Below are 15,364 nucleotides of genomic sequence, written 5' to 3' on the forward strand. Positions count from 1 at the left end.
ATGGGTTGGACATTTACTGAGACAAAATAATGGATTGGTAAAAACAGTTTTAGAGGGCACTGTGGAGGGGAAGAGCGGCAGAGGAAGGCCGAGGTTGAGCTATATCACCCAAGTAATGAAGGACATGGGCTGCAACAGCTACCTAGAGCTGAAGAGGCTGGCGGAGGACAGACAGAGATGGAGAGACTGCTGCAAACCAACCAAAGGGTTGATTACTTAGAAGAAAAGACTTATTGAGCACCCTTTTGATGCCCTTTCGGCATAATCACCACGGCGATTGAGGAATTGATCGTGCCTGTGGAAAAGCTTCACTCTATCTTATTCATAGGATGTCGCCACCACCCACACGGAAAATAATTATCTATAGATATCTATATATTGTCTATTTTCATCTATGAATAGATGTATATCTAATAGATGTCTATTAGACATCTATTAGATGTGCAGGTGACAAGGGGCGAATTTGTATACATCTCCGAAAGTGTGTTTTAAAACGCGATTCATGAGCTAAGGAAGCGATATAACATTTGATTTAGGGACAATTTTTTTGGTTCCTTACTGGAGTGATGGCGGACTTGAAACATTTTGCGACGCGTAGAACGATGCGTGGCGACTATGCCAACAGTATCTATATATTGTCTATTTTCATCTATGAATAGATGTATGATTCCATTGAATGGGCCTTAGTTTGGCTGTAATTAATTAATTTCCGAGTGGTATTTTTAACAATTGTTATAATATTTGAAAAAAGGTTAATCTCTACATCAGGATCAGTTGGTGTAGTGGTGAGCGCGTTTGGCTATAGAATGGGGAAGATAAGTTCAAAGCCATGCCGCGGTATTTTTTTTTAAGTTTTCATTTTGATCATACGGCGACAATTTTTTCACTAATGTTAATTGCATCAAGCATAGGCATGAGAATTTTTTTTATAGATATAGATAAGTATAAAACAGATAATTAAATATCTAATAGACAACTACAGTAGACATCTACCGTAGATATCTATTAGAACTGCTGCTATTTTGACAATAATATATCTAATAGATATCTATGATAGATGTCTATTACATAACTATTTATTTATCTGTAGATATCTACTAGATATCTAATAGATGTTTATTTTCTGTGTGGGCAATGACTTCCAATGAATTTGGCTTTTGTCCTGAAGCTCATCGCCTGTTTTCAAACGCTTCTCTGCTAGCGACATCTTCATTTCAGCGTAAAGATGGAAACCACACGGCCGCACTAGGTCGGTATTGCACGGCGGGTAATCGAAAATTTCCGGTTGAAATTGGTCAAGGAACAGTTGGGCTGTATGAGTGCTTAGATGACGAGAATCGTCATGGATCAGAACAATTCCAAAAGCCAGCATGTCTCTTCTTTTGTTTTGAATGGGAATGGGTGTAATGTTTCACACTGTTACACCCTCTTGCCTCAGTGAATTAAAAAAATCTCTTTTATCGGAGGAAAAATCGAGACATGTAAATGATAAAGCCATTAAGCGAGTTCTCTGGCTGTCTCTCCACGGTGCACACTTGGGAGGATTAACTGAGGCAGTGTGGTTAATGATATTGCTACTAACCTTAAACTAACAACTTACGGTCAGAAATGACTTGAGCGTGTGGTTTGGATGACGCGCAGTTGCCTTATCAGCGCAGTACCCGCCTGTCGGTTGTATGGTGTTTTTGCAGTGCGATCGGTGGTTCTTCTCCTCCTACATCTTCTCTTCCTCTCCGAAACTCGAAAATTTCAGTCATAGGTATTGCTTTTGAGAAATGGCCTCATTTTGAATTGAAGGCTTCCTGAAAACTTTTGCGATTTCAAGGTAAATAGAATCACTTCAAAATTTTTGAAAGACAAAACCATGTAGCTCCCCTCCTCGATAAGGCATATTGTATTCGATAAACCATCGTTAAATTCCCATCACTTTTGCTACTCCTGTTATTATCCTGCTCCCTGTAAATTACCTTTTGCACTGGAAATTTAAATAAAGAATTTTTATTCGCCAGGCCTTTGTGTTTTTTTGCTGGAGAATCCAATCTCTTTGTAGGTATATGGATCAAGGTTATTTGGGCCGATTGTTATCTGAATCCTGCTATGTTTGAGCGATGATTACTGCCCTAGTTTTATAATACTTTGAACGACGGCTATTAGCCGTCTCTATGCTTATTATTGGCCATGGCTGTTGTTGACCATTGTTTTATTCCTTTTAACTAGTAAGCATATCTTCATTTTGTGGGCTTACGATGCCCGTGTACGTTTGTTGAGTGAATAAGTATTAATTTTCAACTGCCAAATTCAATGTGATTTTTTTATAAGCTCTCTTTGAAGCTTCAGTATAAAATATAAAAATAATATGCGTGCAAAATAAATGCGCCTTATGGGCTTATTCTATAATAAAGAATTCTTTTTATATTTTTGGCGTTCTATTTCAAATTAGGGCGAATATTCTGCCAAAATTAATATGGAATAGAAAGTACCTTTTTCTAAGTTATAAACCATAAAATTATTGCCTGTAATCCTGGCTCTTTTTGTTCGAGCCATGCTAAGCCGTAAAACAATCAGATACATTAAAGTCGTAAGTGATAAAAAGTTTACTTGTTTACTCACCACCAATGGCATAGCAATCAAGAACGACATCCTCCCCTTCGGAGAGAGGTCCCAGGACAGCAGTTGTAATCTCTTCTTTCGATGGTTTGGTGATGCGGACGCCAGTTGGGGGAACTGTTGGATTTGGAAAGAGAAAAAACGAAAATTAACAACCAGAAAAATATATTTAATCACATACAAATATACTTAAAATCATCTCAACTTGGGAGTTGATGATGGGCTACTGATAAATAATGAGGTGAAAGTAATGAGGTCTGAGAAGGTCCACGGAATATCGCTCATTTGAACCCTAAAATGTTTATTGATACCTAAATTAATAGACTACCTAATTATGGCGAAATAATATATTTTTCAGAAATGATAGGTAACCTGATATAAATACTATACGGTCAATCATATTTCTTGGTTAAACTAATATCTGTATTTTAAAAGCATTTGCTTTATTAAGAACCATTATTTGCTTTGGTAGTGATGGCGTAAAAAATTAAAGGTGTGAGAAAGGATATTATGATGTGGCATTTAATTCTTGGTAAAACTTTCTGTATTTTTAAATCATTTGCATAAAAAACTATTATTTATATTAATAGTGGTTGTGAAAAAGATGTAATGGAGGAAAAACCTAATATTTGGCATTACCATATTAGGGCTCATTCCTGTAAATACCGTGGTATCCTGGCTTTTAATAGGGTTCAAAAATACATATCTTCTCTGTTATAGTAATTATTTACAAGGCTATAATATTGAAATTCAGTTATTGGTAGGACACGAAATATTGATGCGTAAAATCTTTGATTGTAAAATTCTTTTAATAAGCTGAATTTTATTTTTAGGATCCAAAATGTGTTAGAAGATCCTACGCGGGTAATCAATGCAATTGAAAAACTTAGGTCAGTACGATCAATGCTGAGGGGCATGACTTCTGACTCATGCATTTATAATGTTGAGCCGTCGAAGTTAAATGAATTAAAACTTTATCTAAATTTATATGAAACAATGTCCTAAGTTATAGAATAATGGTGGATATAAAATGAATAGACCGATTACATAATGAGGAAGTGCTAAGAAGAATGAGAGAATGTAGAAATCAAATAATTCTGGGAAGAATGCGGAACTACTTAGTTGACCACATTGCGAGACGTGATGACCTGATGGAGACATTAGGGTGGTTTACTATTATTTTTTTATTGCCTAAATCGAAAGATTATTACTCCTGGAGTACGTATTTCACGCTTCTAGATTTTTAAATGACGATATCTATTTTTCACGATTAAATGAAAAGTGAAAATTTTCAAGCGAGCGTAAACGCGACGGGTAAATATGAAAGCCGGGAAAACTCCCGTGTTACGTCGTTCTGGTTCCCGCTGCCGCAAGTGAGGTGACCTTGGGGCGGGGCTTTGAGAGCTGATACGACGCAGGATGCTAGCAGGTAGCAGAGTACCCTGCTAGCTGGTAGCGCTTGGCTTAAATAAGGATTATTAATAACTTATCAAACGAAGAAAACTTACCGACCTTAGCCAGTTGTAATAGGTGATTATTAAGACATGTTTCCCTGAGCCCTGTGCCTCATGCATGCATTGGTAATCTCAGACGACGTAAAACTCCTATCCACTCGTATAGAAACTAGGTCCCTGTGACGTCACGTGGAGTGGCATCGCATTGGCACCAATCTGGCCTTTTACAAATGAGGATAAAATTGACCATTGCCATTCGTCTAAACCGGTATTTCTAAAACCAAATCATTTGTATATTATGTATACACTAATGGCGGGTAACGAATCGCAATCAATGCCTTTCGTTTTCTTTGATGAAGGAAACTACCCTATTGTCGAAGGGCTGGTGGACGGGAAGGTGGGCAAGGAATGGCCCCAAATAAGTAACATATGGCAAGCTATTAATAATGTGAAAGAGAATAAATACGTTGCTATGAAAAGACTGTCAGATAGGAGAGCGGAATAGAGAGCTGCGCCAAAGCTATATGGGATTGTTGACTTATGATAATGTTAATTTTCTCTTTCCAATAACCCCTTCAGAATTAAAAGATAAAGATAAAGATATTTATTTCACTGCCCCAAAATATTACAACATATGTCATACATTAACAGTGAAATTAGACACCCCTTAAGATGAGTCTTGATTAGGGGTTGCCATTACATACAAATAAGGCAATGCTCGGCAGTACATATTATATTAACTTTTAAACAAAAGTGGCTCTTCTATGAGTCCTTCATAGAAACATTTGTCCATGTGCATGTATACAACCTTGAAAACATACAAAATACGATTAGAATACAGTAATAGGAAAATTAACATGAAATGAAATTATAATAAATTTTGTAACAAAATAAGTTTAAGCAATTAAACGAACAGATTATTTAATTGTCTCAAATAAAAATTCAATATTTAAATTATCTTCTGTATTTTTCCAATATATATTGCGTTCAATTATTTTTTTGCACGTGATTCTTTTGAGGCCACATGTATCAATAATATTCAATTTATTTCTGTGCTGAGATGTAGAAAGCAAATTTTTCATGGAAAAAATTCACTCCTGCGTTTTGTAGCACATAACATGACCATGTCATAGAGAAAGAGAGAGAAAGAATAAAAAAGGTGTGGAAAAATACTATTGCTGTTTCAATTATCCCTATGTCATAGACCATACGTTTTTTTATTTGCCAGTAACTGAACTTCGTTGGTTACAAAGTTATTTTGATACTCGATGGCAACGTTTATATTTACTTGTTTTTTTAATTTATGGAGTCTAGCATGAACGTTGGTTTAAACGCTTTGGGAACAGTGTTCCACCCATCCTAGAGAAGTAGTAGAACTCGCCGCGGGGCAATCAGCTTAGTAGCGATGTCCAAATTTTTTTGTATTGTTTTCGGAACGCCCTGGTTTCAGAGCTCGTTTGCTCAGCAATCGTGATAAGCCTTGACTTGTCATTCGGATTACGGGCACTCCGCCACCGAAGTTGACACAAAACACATGCTCTTGGCAGGGCGTGAACTTGTGACCTTTGCTTATCAGGGAATGTTCACCACCGAACTAACCCTGTGAAACAAATGTGAGACACTTTCTCCGTCGCTTAAATGCAAAGCCTTAAATATGAACAAACATGATCGAGGCCTGCAGCTGAAATTAACGCCTCTCAATATTTTTAAGCACGTCTAATTATTTTACTTGCCCTCCTGGGCATTCAGTAATGCAGCTCGCGTAAATTATAACTTTTATTACTAAGTACTTCAAGCCTTACTGTATGGAACGTTTTCACTGTGGAAAAAGGAATATACATACAAAATAGTAATAATAAAAAAAACTAAAATCAATATTTAGCAACGTAACTACGTCTTGGTACCTGAAAAGTACGTAAATACATCCGACCCGCCCATCTTACACCACTAGTGAAACCTTCACTGTATAATTGTTATTTCTTAACATTTAGTCCACCTGATTAATGTGATGTTTTTGCACGAATCTATGATTGTACGGATAAATCAGTGTGTGAGTAGAATCCATAATAGAAAATAGGTTTAAATTACCCTACGGTATTAAGTGTAACACAGGAAATAAATAGTGTTTTATTTAAATAAAGTACCCACTAACCGCACAAAACCTAATTTATACTAAAAACCTAATTTACTAGAGTTCAGCATTCTTTCGGGCTGCATCCGCGTCCGTTGTCGAAGAACCACAACAGTTTCGCCAGCTCTCCTGCTCTTCACCTGAGGACGCTGGCAGGAGAGCTGGCGAAACTGTTGTGGTTCTTCGACAACGGACGCGGATGCAGCCCGAAAGAATGCTGAACTCAAGTAATCACCGCGGAAACCTGCGTACGAACACCTAATTTACTAACTTAACTAAGGTAGTCCCAATGGGGCTGATAACCACCAAACTCGCCGGAACAGACGCTTAACATTAAAGTTAATGGAAGATAAATACTTAGGTCAGGACAATAATCATAATCAAAGGGTCGATTTGCATATACAGATAGGAATTTTTGAAAATCTTGGAGAAAAAAGGTGAAAACTGTCTCTATCGGAAATTGGGGATAGAAATTTACCTTTACCTAATTTAATTTTACTTAACCTAACTAAACAAAGGATACAATTTCTTGTTTATTAAAAACAAGTCTTTATCACTCTACAAGGATCCACGATGGATACAAAGGGAGCGGAGAACCTGTTAAGGGGTTTTCGTTTAGCCCTTACAGTGCCCGGGAGCGCTATCGCGCTCTTCCAGCAAGTTCACTCTTAGATACTTATTGTTCACTAAGCATTCAATAATCAATATTCATTTTACTATTAGATTAACTAGTTTCTTTAAAATATAAAATCAACTCAAATTACCAGAAATTCGTCAAGTAATACATTAAAAATGTTAAACCACATATAATAAGATTTCCTTAAGTTTTTGAATGTATACTTTTAGTTGTTTTTGAGGCCTTTTTTTCCTAACCTTCTGCAAAATCAGTAAAATGCCCGCCATTTTTAGCGTAGTGCCTAGAAAATCAGGCGACATTCAAAGCGTTAATGAATATGGATCTGTAGCTCAGTTGGTGTGTTATTATTACTAGTGTGCGTAATTTAATTACGGAGTGTTATTCGAATACTGCCAGCTGCAACATTGTGCACGGCTAAGGATAATGAGATTTAGACGTTATTGTATTCTTTTTCTGTAATGTGGTCATTGCTTTTTAAGTCTTCGCTAGAAACTTCCTTTCGCTAACTGGGACCACTGTGGAGTGGACCTTTTTTTCTTTGCGTCTTCCGCGATGACCTCATCATCCAAGGCTCCCTCTCTCCAATCTCATCTCATCTCTTCCGTACAATCAACACGAGCAGACAAAAATGGCGCCCGATTCTTGTATTCTCTTTCTTATTTCCGGCTACGTCCGCACTTCTTTATATCCCGAGTCCATTTCGTACCACTCTGGGAGCGAGAAAAGTGGTGGGGGAGGAGAAAAGGGGTTGAAAGAAGCGACCAGAAAGAAAGAAATGAGTTCCTTCGCCATTTATTTCCTCAACCGATAATTTGGATGCAAATGGGGCGATGTGCTTTGGGTAGGGGTCGGCGAGGAAGAAGATAGCGCGCTCACATGAGGAGTTGGGGAAATTGGAATGCTAGGAATACGTAGAGAGGCGCCAGAAGCCACGCTTACCGAGCGCTGTACGAGTTTTTAGCATTTTTTTTATTTTTAAGTGGAAATAATACTTCAGTGGGAGGACTTCATAGGTCGTATTGTCTTTTTGGTGACGCATTTCTCATTTAAACTTTACGCTATCATCTTGAATTTTTCAAGTTGTATCGATTTTATTGGGGAGCGTGTTAGCCTTGTGCAGAGTGGTCTCCAAATTTTTCAATGCAAGAGCCACATTATATATTTTCCACATTTATGCGTGCCGAAGGAATAAAAATTTAATATAAAGCAAATCAGTGCCAGTAAATAAATTTCCTCAAAATTTAGAGTGGAAACATTAAAATATATTGTTTTGGAAAAATTAATATCTTGCTGGAAAAAATCAGCGTAAACCAAATATACTCCTGTCTTTAGTTCCATGGGACCAAATTAGTGCCACGAATGATGCTGTCGTTTTGACTTCAAAATTTCATTGAAATGAGGCTCCAGATCATACGAGCCAATTGTAAGAATTCATTTCAAATGATCATCATACACCGGTGTGCAGCTCCCACTTTGAATAATTCAACGATCCCAGCCGTACGATAATTATTTTTCAAGGCCAACACACAGGGATATCCTTGGCGGGCCGGATGAAAATCTGTGGGTCCGGATGTGATCCGTGGGCCATAGTTTGGAGAACCCTGGCCTAGTGGTTATAGCGCTTGGCAGCAGAACAAATGGTCGCGGGTTCATATTCCGGATGAAGCCGTTGGGTACCCCACTCTTAAATCCTCGAAGTGGGAGGTGGTCCAGGGAATGAAACTAGTCCCCATACCCTTAATGTAATAATTCACAGCTTGCGGCTGAGTCCAGGGTGAGCTTCACCGTCGTATTTCCATATCAAAATATGGATTGTCTCGCTCAGTGATGAAGTATTCCTTGGTCAACATTTCCCTTTATCTAAGTATATAAATTTTACATATAAGAGAATACTGAAGTAATATTTTCAAATGGGAGATGTTGGAAATTGTTGGTAAGGCTGTACTCCTTAAGCCCTGAAAATTCCAAGATGTCAGCGTAAATGTTGAACAATTTATCCGCTACGCAAAAAATCCGGTTGAGCGAGTGAGATGCGTTATTGCGTTATTGCAAGCTTTTTTGAGCTCCTAATTGTTAGATAAAGTTTTAAAATATCATTACTAATGAACATGGTAATTGGTGTGGTAAAATATAATTTAAACTTATTTCTGTTAATTGGACAGGTGCTAATAGAAACTTTATGAATTATCTTCGCTTAAATTAAGAAATTGTAGCCACATACGATATTTATATTAATGCGTTTCAGTTTGTGATTGCATGGAATTCGTGCGTATTGAGTAGGTACTGTTATTTAATAATATACCTGGAAATGTGGTTCCAGTACTTACAAGTTCATTGGATACAGTAAATATGGTTAATCGTATGCTAGGTTTGTATTTATATGTAAGTCCATTATATTATGGTAGGTGCCCTTAGAATTTCAAAGATGAGGCTTGTCCCGTACCATCCTTAGATAACTTTCTCTCTTATTGCACTGATATCCTCAATTACAAAATGAAAATGGCTTTTATTAAGTAGTAAGGTGAATATTTTTGGAACATTCCACAGAAAATTCATTTCATTACAAACAACGTACGGATATGGTTGTAAAGCCAAATCATGAAAAAACAGATGTAAGTATAGGCCTACTAGAAATCAGTGGCGGATCCAGGATCTAGGCTATAGCCCCCCCCCCCATAGATCCGCCACTTCTAGAAATAATAGTTGATAGAAATATTCTCTAATATCTATCTAAACACTTCAAGAATATGGTTATAGAATCATGGTTTGGTAATTATGCTATAGTCTTGAACAAATTTGGACAAATTTTTGAATAAAAGAGAGTTCTAAAGACTAATAAAGAGGCGTATGGCATATACTACGGTATTATTTTTACAATGAAATATAATGTTCAAATTAGTTCAGAAATAATTAAGAGTTTGGGCATAACATCTTTATAAAATACCTATGTAGAACTTTACGGTTAATAGCTTCAGCTATCCTTTTGCCAAGGGGACAACGTGCTCCTTCTCTCTCAAAGCTTCCCTCAAATCTTCCTGAACGTGTAAATCGCTCCTTTCGTTCCCGTAATTGTCCTCGCTCCTTAAGTATTTAGCCTCCATTCCCTTTGATGCTGAGGGTCTATTCCTCTATTCCGGAGAGCTTTGAGGTTTGATCACGTGGTTTAAGGTAGCTGCGGAATGCGTTCTTCGGTCCCTTGGAACTTTAATCCCGCTTATTTTTTCAGTGCGCTGATGCATACCCTCACGCACTCGAACTACACTTCATTGGAAATAAAAAAATCGACTTTACTCAGAAATGAAATGAAAACATGCCGTGGGCACAGGACATTTTTATTTTATTAATTTTGTATAAACAGTTGACGTTTTCGATGTGAACGCTGGTAACATATGATTGTTCGATGGTGACTTCGGTACTATGGGTAATATTTGAAATTCGATGCTCATTTTTTAAAAATTCATCGTCGAGCGCAAGGAATCTCTTCCGTTGGCGGTAGTAATAGCCACAGATATATACAATAGATTGGCAGTGGGAGTGGGGGGGGGGTGAAGCCATGCCTTTCTGCTGGCGGCCATGTTGCTTTCACCGACCTATGCGTTTGCGTAAGTAGGGAACTGGGGGAAAATTACATTGTGAAAGATAATGGCGCATTGATTAAGGCTATGAACTATAGAAAACGTTGTCATTTTCGTTTAAGACGTATCCAATTAAAAAGAAAGGGACCGATCGTGACACTTACGTGGTAAATTAACCAATCTTTGAGCGGAACATAACCGTGACGAAGTTATGAAATTGGTAATATAAGCTGAGCTAAGATTAATACTAATTCGGTTCCTGCTCAATATTATGCAATTGTAATCCAAATGCATGAGTTATCTCGAAAAAAAATATTGTGTCCCAAATGTAGAAGGGGCGTAGCAGATGGGGAAAATGGTTAACTACGTCGTCTGCTAGTGTAGGAAAGGTAGCCTACAATCGTGAATACATGGTATTGTTCACCCTTAGATTTACCAGCGACATTGTCATACTATTCAAACAAAATAATTCGAAAATTCCAAAGGTTTGATGCTTCCACTTACTGTATTTTTGTTGTCAAAGAGTTGTTGCTCAGTTAGAGTTGTCAATTAGACGAAAAACGTAGAAGCAATGCTACCTAACCTTTCACTGCCATAAGTAATCGGGCCAAAAATATTACGTAATTAAATTTGATTCAACCTATTTAAACCCATTATGATCTAACTTTCTGAGCAAGGCATGCTGCTTGGTGCTGTAAAATGCTTTTCTGAGGTCGTAAATAGTCAATGCGATTGAATTCCTATCCTTAAGCATCAGAAATATAATTCACATTATTTTATATAGGCAGTGTTTTGGATTTCCCCTCACGATCACCCAATTGCGAACTTGAAAAGAAGCTATTGGCTTAAAAAACTCAACGATTTGATCCATTATCATCAATAATCAGTTTCATGTTGTTATAATATTCGAAGGGGAAGCAGACTATAATATAAATCTTACATCATGAGGGGGTACGTTTTTAATTAGAATTTCTATCTTACCGGGATAAGTGATTATAACAGACACCATGTTCTATATAGAAGCCACAAAATGATCAAATACCTGATAAGTACTACATGGAAAGGTTGAATTATAATGAATGTGACCGCGTCATTTCACCGCGAGCACATGCAAACCATTATTTAGGCGTTCAGTTTCTCGGAATTTCACTCAATAGATATTAAAAAAGTCAAAACTTATGCTTTTGAAAGAAATTCGTTAAGTTTCCAGATAGAGTTAAAGGTTCATAATACACGCTCTACATATCTAAATAAATAATAATACTACAACGGAAATAAAATTCCGATACAATGTAATGATGCAACAGCGGGAAGTACATGACATAATGGAAACTGGAGAAAGTCTTTTCTTGGTAAACACAGAAAACACAACTGAAAACATCATGATGATTCCGTCATCAAAACACAGACACCGAGACAGAGAATGCACATGTATTATTAATTACCGATCCTAGACATAAAAAGCTACTGCATTTGAAATGATATCGCTTTCAGAAACTCCGGTAAATATCCGCTTCCGTCACACACCTTTAGAATTTGTTTTCGAGAACAATTTGCAATTCAGCAAAAATAACGTGTCACAGTTTCATGATGCTATTTCTACAACTATGTGAATTTTGCCAACAATAAATTTAAAAAGGTAGAGCATAACCTGCACTCCACGTGATATAAATTTCGTGGCGATACGTACAAAAAAAGGCATTGGAAAATATTTTCATGCTCTGTGAGATGGAAGCGGAGACATTACTGAACGCAAACCATGTTTCCTTATATCTATTATTTACGCGTGTAGAGACACATTTTCGCCCCCAGGAAAATTTTCCCTCGTAGTATACTTAAATGTGCACCCCCACATAACGCAGTGGTTCACCATTCTTCTTTTAAAAGGCTCCAAAAGCAGGAAAAGTAGCCTCTCAAATACATGTGTGTTAATGGCACATGAGCAACGGTCGGTGAAAGCAAGATGGCTAGTTGCGCAAAATTCTTCTGCCGGCCGGCTATAGCGCCACCGTGAGGAAAGCATAGGCACTGCCAATCTATTGTATATATCTGTGGTAATAGCCATATGAGATCGTCGTCCTACGTCATCTGGTGAATTTAAAATCATGTTGAAAAGATTGTTGGAGCTTGAATCCAGGTATTCTTTATTTGATTCATTTTGTATAAACAATTGGCAATCGTAATGCAAGCGATGCAGCGAGATAATTGGTCAATGGTAACTAGGGGGTTTTTTGAAAGCGCCGATGATGAAGTTTCTTTATTTCAAGCTCACTCTATGACAAATGACTGCGATCTTATGTGACAATTTACGAACTACCTCCTACGAAGACGACTTTTTCAGGTCATCGCATGACTTCGGTACCGTGGTTACTACTGGGCATTCGATGTTCATTTTGTTAAATTAGTCTACGGCCGCTAGGTGTCTCTTCCTCTCTCAAAGCATCTCGAAAATTTCTGCCTGATCTTTCAAATCGGTCCTTTGGTGCTGATAAACGTCCTGGCACCTCTTAGTATTTAACCTCGACTCCCTTTAATCTTAAGGGTCTCTTCTGGTGGGGCTTTGCGTTGAGATCACCTGGTTTAAGTTAGCTGCGGAATGCGTTCTTCAGCCCCTGCGGAACTTCAATCCTGCTTGATGTTCTCAGTCCACTGATGCCTACACTCGCACACACTTCTACTCCTACTTCATTCCGGCTCGGAACGATGTAGGAGTAGGGACTGCCTCCCCACCCCCGCTTGCTTCTCTTCTCTCCCCGAATCTCACAGTTACCAAACGGAATCCAATCCCTGTGAAATCGAATTTTCGGTAATCCCTTTCAGCCCGTTCGCTCGGTGTTACACCTTGAGGTAACCCTCAGCCTCGGGTGATGTCAACGGAAGTGATTGTATCGTCTTAAGCTCCGGGTCAGGTAACTGCTTATCGGACATTGATTTTGGAAGACTCTTCATCTTTTGTGTTTCCTTTGAAGTGTGTGCGAAACCGAATATTCAGGTTGTTAAGGCTTTTACATTGGCTAATCTAATTTTCTGAACACGCTCGCGTGTACCGTTATTCTTTGCGAACAGAGCAAAATTTGTTCTGCCTGATATTTTTTTACCTTGTCGTCGATGTATTGCTTATAGAAAATGGAATAGTTTTTCAGGTATTCAGCCCTTAGAGAAATCTGAATGGGAAAGGTATTTATTTAATATCTCTCTCCCCAGTTAAGAACTTCATTTCTTCAGTCATCTGATTCCAGCAGTTTTTCTTGAGTTTAACAATAAGTACTTAAAAAAGAAAAAAAATGACATGGTTGCACTAAACTCAATGCTTCGTAAGTATTGTTAAAAAATCTATGCTTTTGGACTTATTGAAATTGAATACGATTTTTCAGCATTATTCACAGTTATGAAAATATATCTTAAGAGAAACATGTTTGGAAATTATATTTTTTGCTAAAAGGGTCCACTAATTTATTCCCCCTGGGTCCATGCACTATCTCTGAAACTAGAATAGATTAAGCTCACGAAGGAAAACTTTAAGAGTCTGCAAGTCATGAAGTCTTCATGTTTGAGAATTTATTCGTGACCTATCGTATATGTTTGTTACTACGGAGAAAGATATTTGGTACGGATTATTCGCATGCAGTTACATATAAGTAGGTCTTCTCCATTCGTTATGCCCGGCTGAATAATGACAGGGGAGCATTATCAGAATTTTGATTTGAAATAGCGTGAATTATAACGTACCATCACGCTATGGTCCTTGTTGATTAAATCAAAATTCTCCCCACTGTGCCTTTAAGGCCGGCTCATTCCGGAAGGGCAATAATTGTACACAAACCAAATTAAACCCAACGGCCGGAGGTCATTTGGGAAATTAAGAGTAGTCTATCAATCTCGGACGTAAGTCGTTAATTATGGCTCAAGTTCCTATATTTATTCTCGAATTTCATTACTTAAGGTCAATTAGCCATGATAAAGTCCGTAGTTATATGCAAGTCATGAGGAACACCTATATTTCCATACACGTGCGCGCCGTAAAAGATTCTGATTTATGCATGCATAGATTCAGAGGAAATACTTTTGGATTCTAGGTTCAGTATTGAATTCCTTTTCTCAATTTATGTTGGATGTTGCAACGATTTTTTTGCAATATAGCTGCGGTCGTTGTAATGTAACAATGTCCATACACGTGCGCACCATAAAAGATTCCGATTCATGCATGTCTTTTGGATTTAATGTGGACTATAGAATTCCTTTTCTAAACTTATGATGGGTTTTGTAGCTTTTTTTAGAATGTCACTGTGCTTCCCAGTGAGGTAGCCAAGAATTTAGTTTGTGGAGGGGAGTCTATAACCAAAGGAGGAAATTTTTTAAAAACAGGGTACTAATTAAAGGGCTTTAAAATAATTTTACCACTCTTCATAATGGAAAAAAGTTCATTTTTCAAAGAAATCTTTTGAAAATTCATGATTTTTCAAAAGTTTGTTTTCTTTTATGAAGCAAAGTAATCGTGTTTTTATATTTCGGAGGGGGGGGGCGGGGAGGAGGGTCCGGATCCCCCATCCTCTCGCTACGCCAGTGACTGCTAGCTGTGGTGAAACAATTTCCACTGGAACACAGTGAGGCGCAAACATGTAACCTGCATAGTAAAGGTCCTCTCTATTTTCATTTCCGTGCTTAAGTTTTACGTCAGGAAGTTTTTAAGAGTTTGTATTAAACGTTGGACTAAAATTCGCACCACGATACATGCCTGAACCGGAATTGAAAAGCAATGCGCAGCGCAACTGCTTAGGCAATTTTATTTAAAGTGGTGAATGGTCTTCCGACTCGCCCGACCCATGAAAATCTCTTGAAATCCAAATGAAAAAGTGGACGATCCGGATTAGCAGCAAGTGTTCCCATGTAGGGAAATTGATTTTTATATACGTTGAAAATTTTATACTGTCCGAAACGTTGTATCCCGTCTTGCTGTGTT

The 15,364-nt window shown here is 37.7% G+C and overlaps 1 protein-coding gene across 1 annotated transcript in view; it reads right to left on the reverse strand.

The window, feature by feature from the left end:
• The window catches only part of LOC124167631 (nephrin-like), an 847,280-nt gene that overhangs the window by 135,317 nt on the left and 696,599 nt on the right, over positions 1 to 15,364 (reverse strand). The window contains exon 4 of the mRNA XM_046545611.1: positions 2,611 to 2,724. Within this exon, the coding sequence (XP_046401567.1) occupies positions 2,611 to 2,724 (114 nt within the window). The remainder of the gene's footprint in view (positions 1 to 2,610; positions 2,725 to 15,364) is intronic.

Source organism: Ischnura elegans, chromosome 11, assembly GCF_921293095.1.
Source record: "Ischnura elegans chromosome 11, ioIscEleg1.1, whole genome shotgun sequence".
NCBI classification, from domain to species: Eukaryota; Metazoa; Arthropoda; class Insecta; order Odonata; family Coenagrionidae; genus Ischnura; species Ischnura elegans.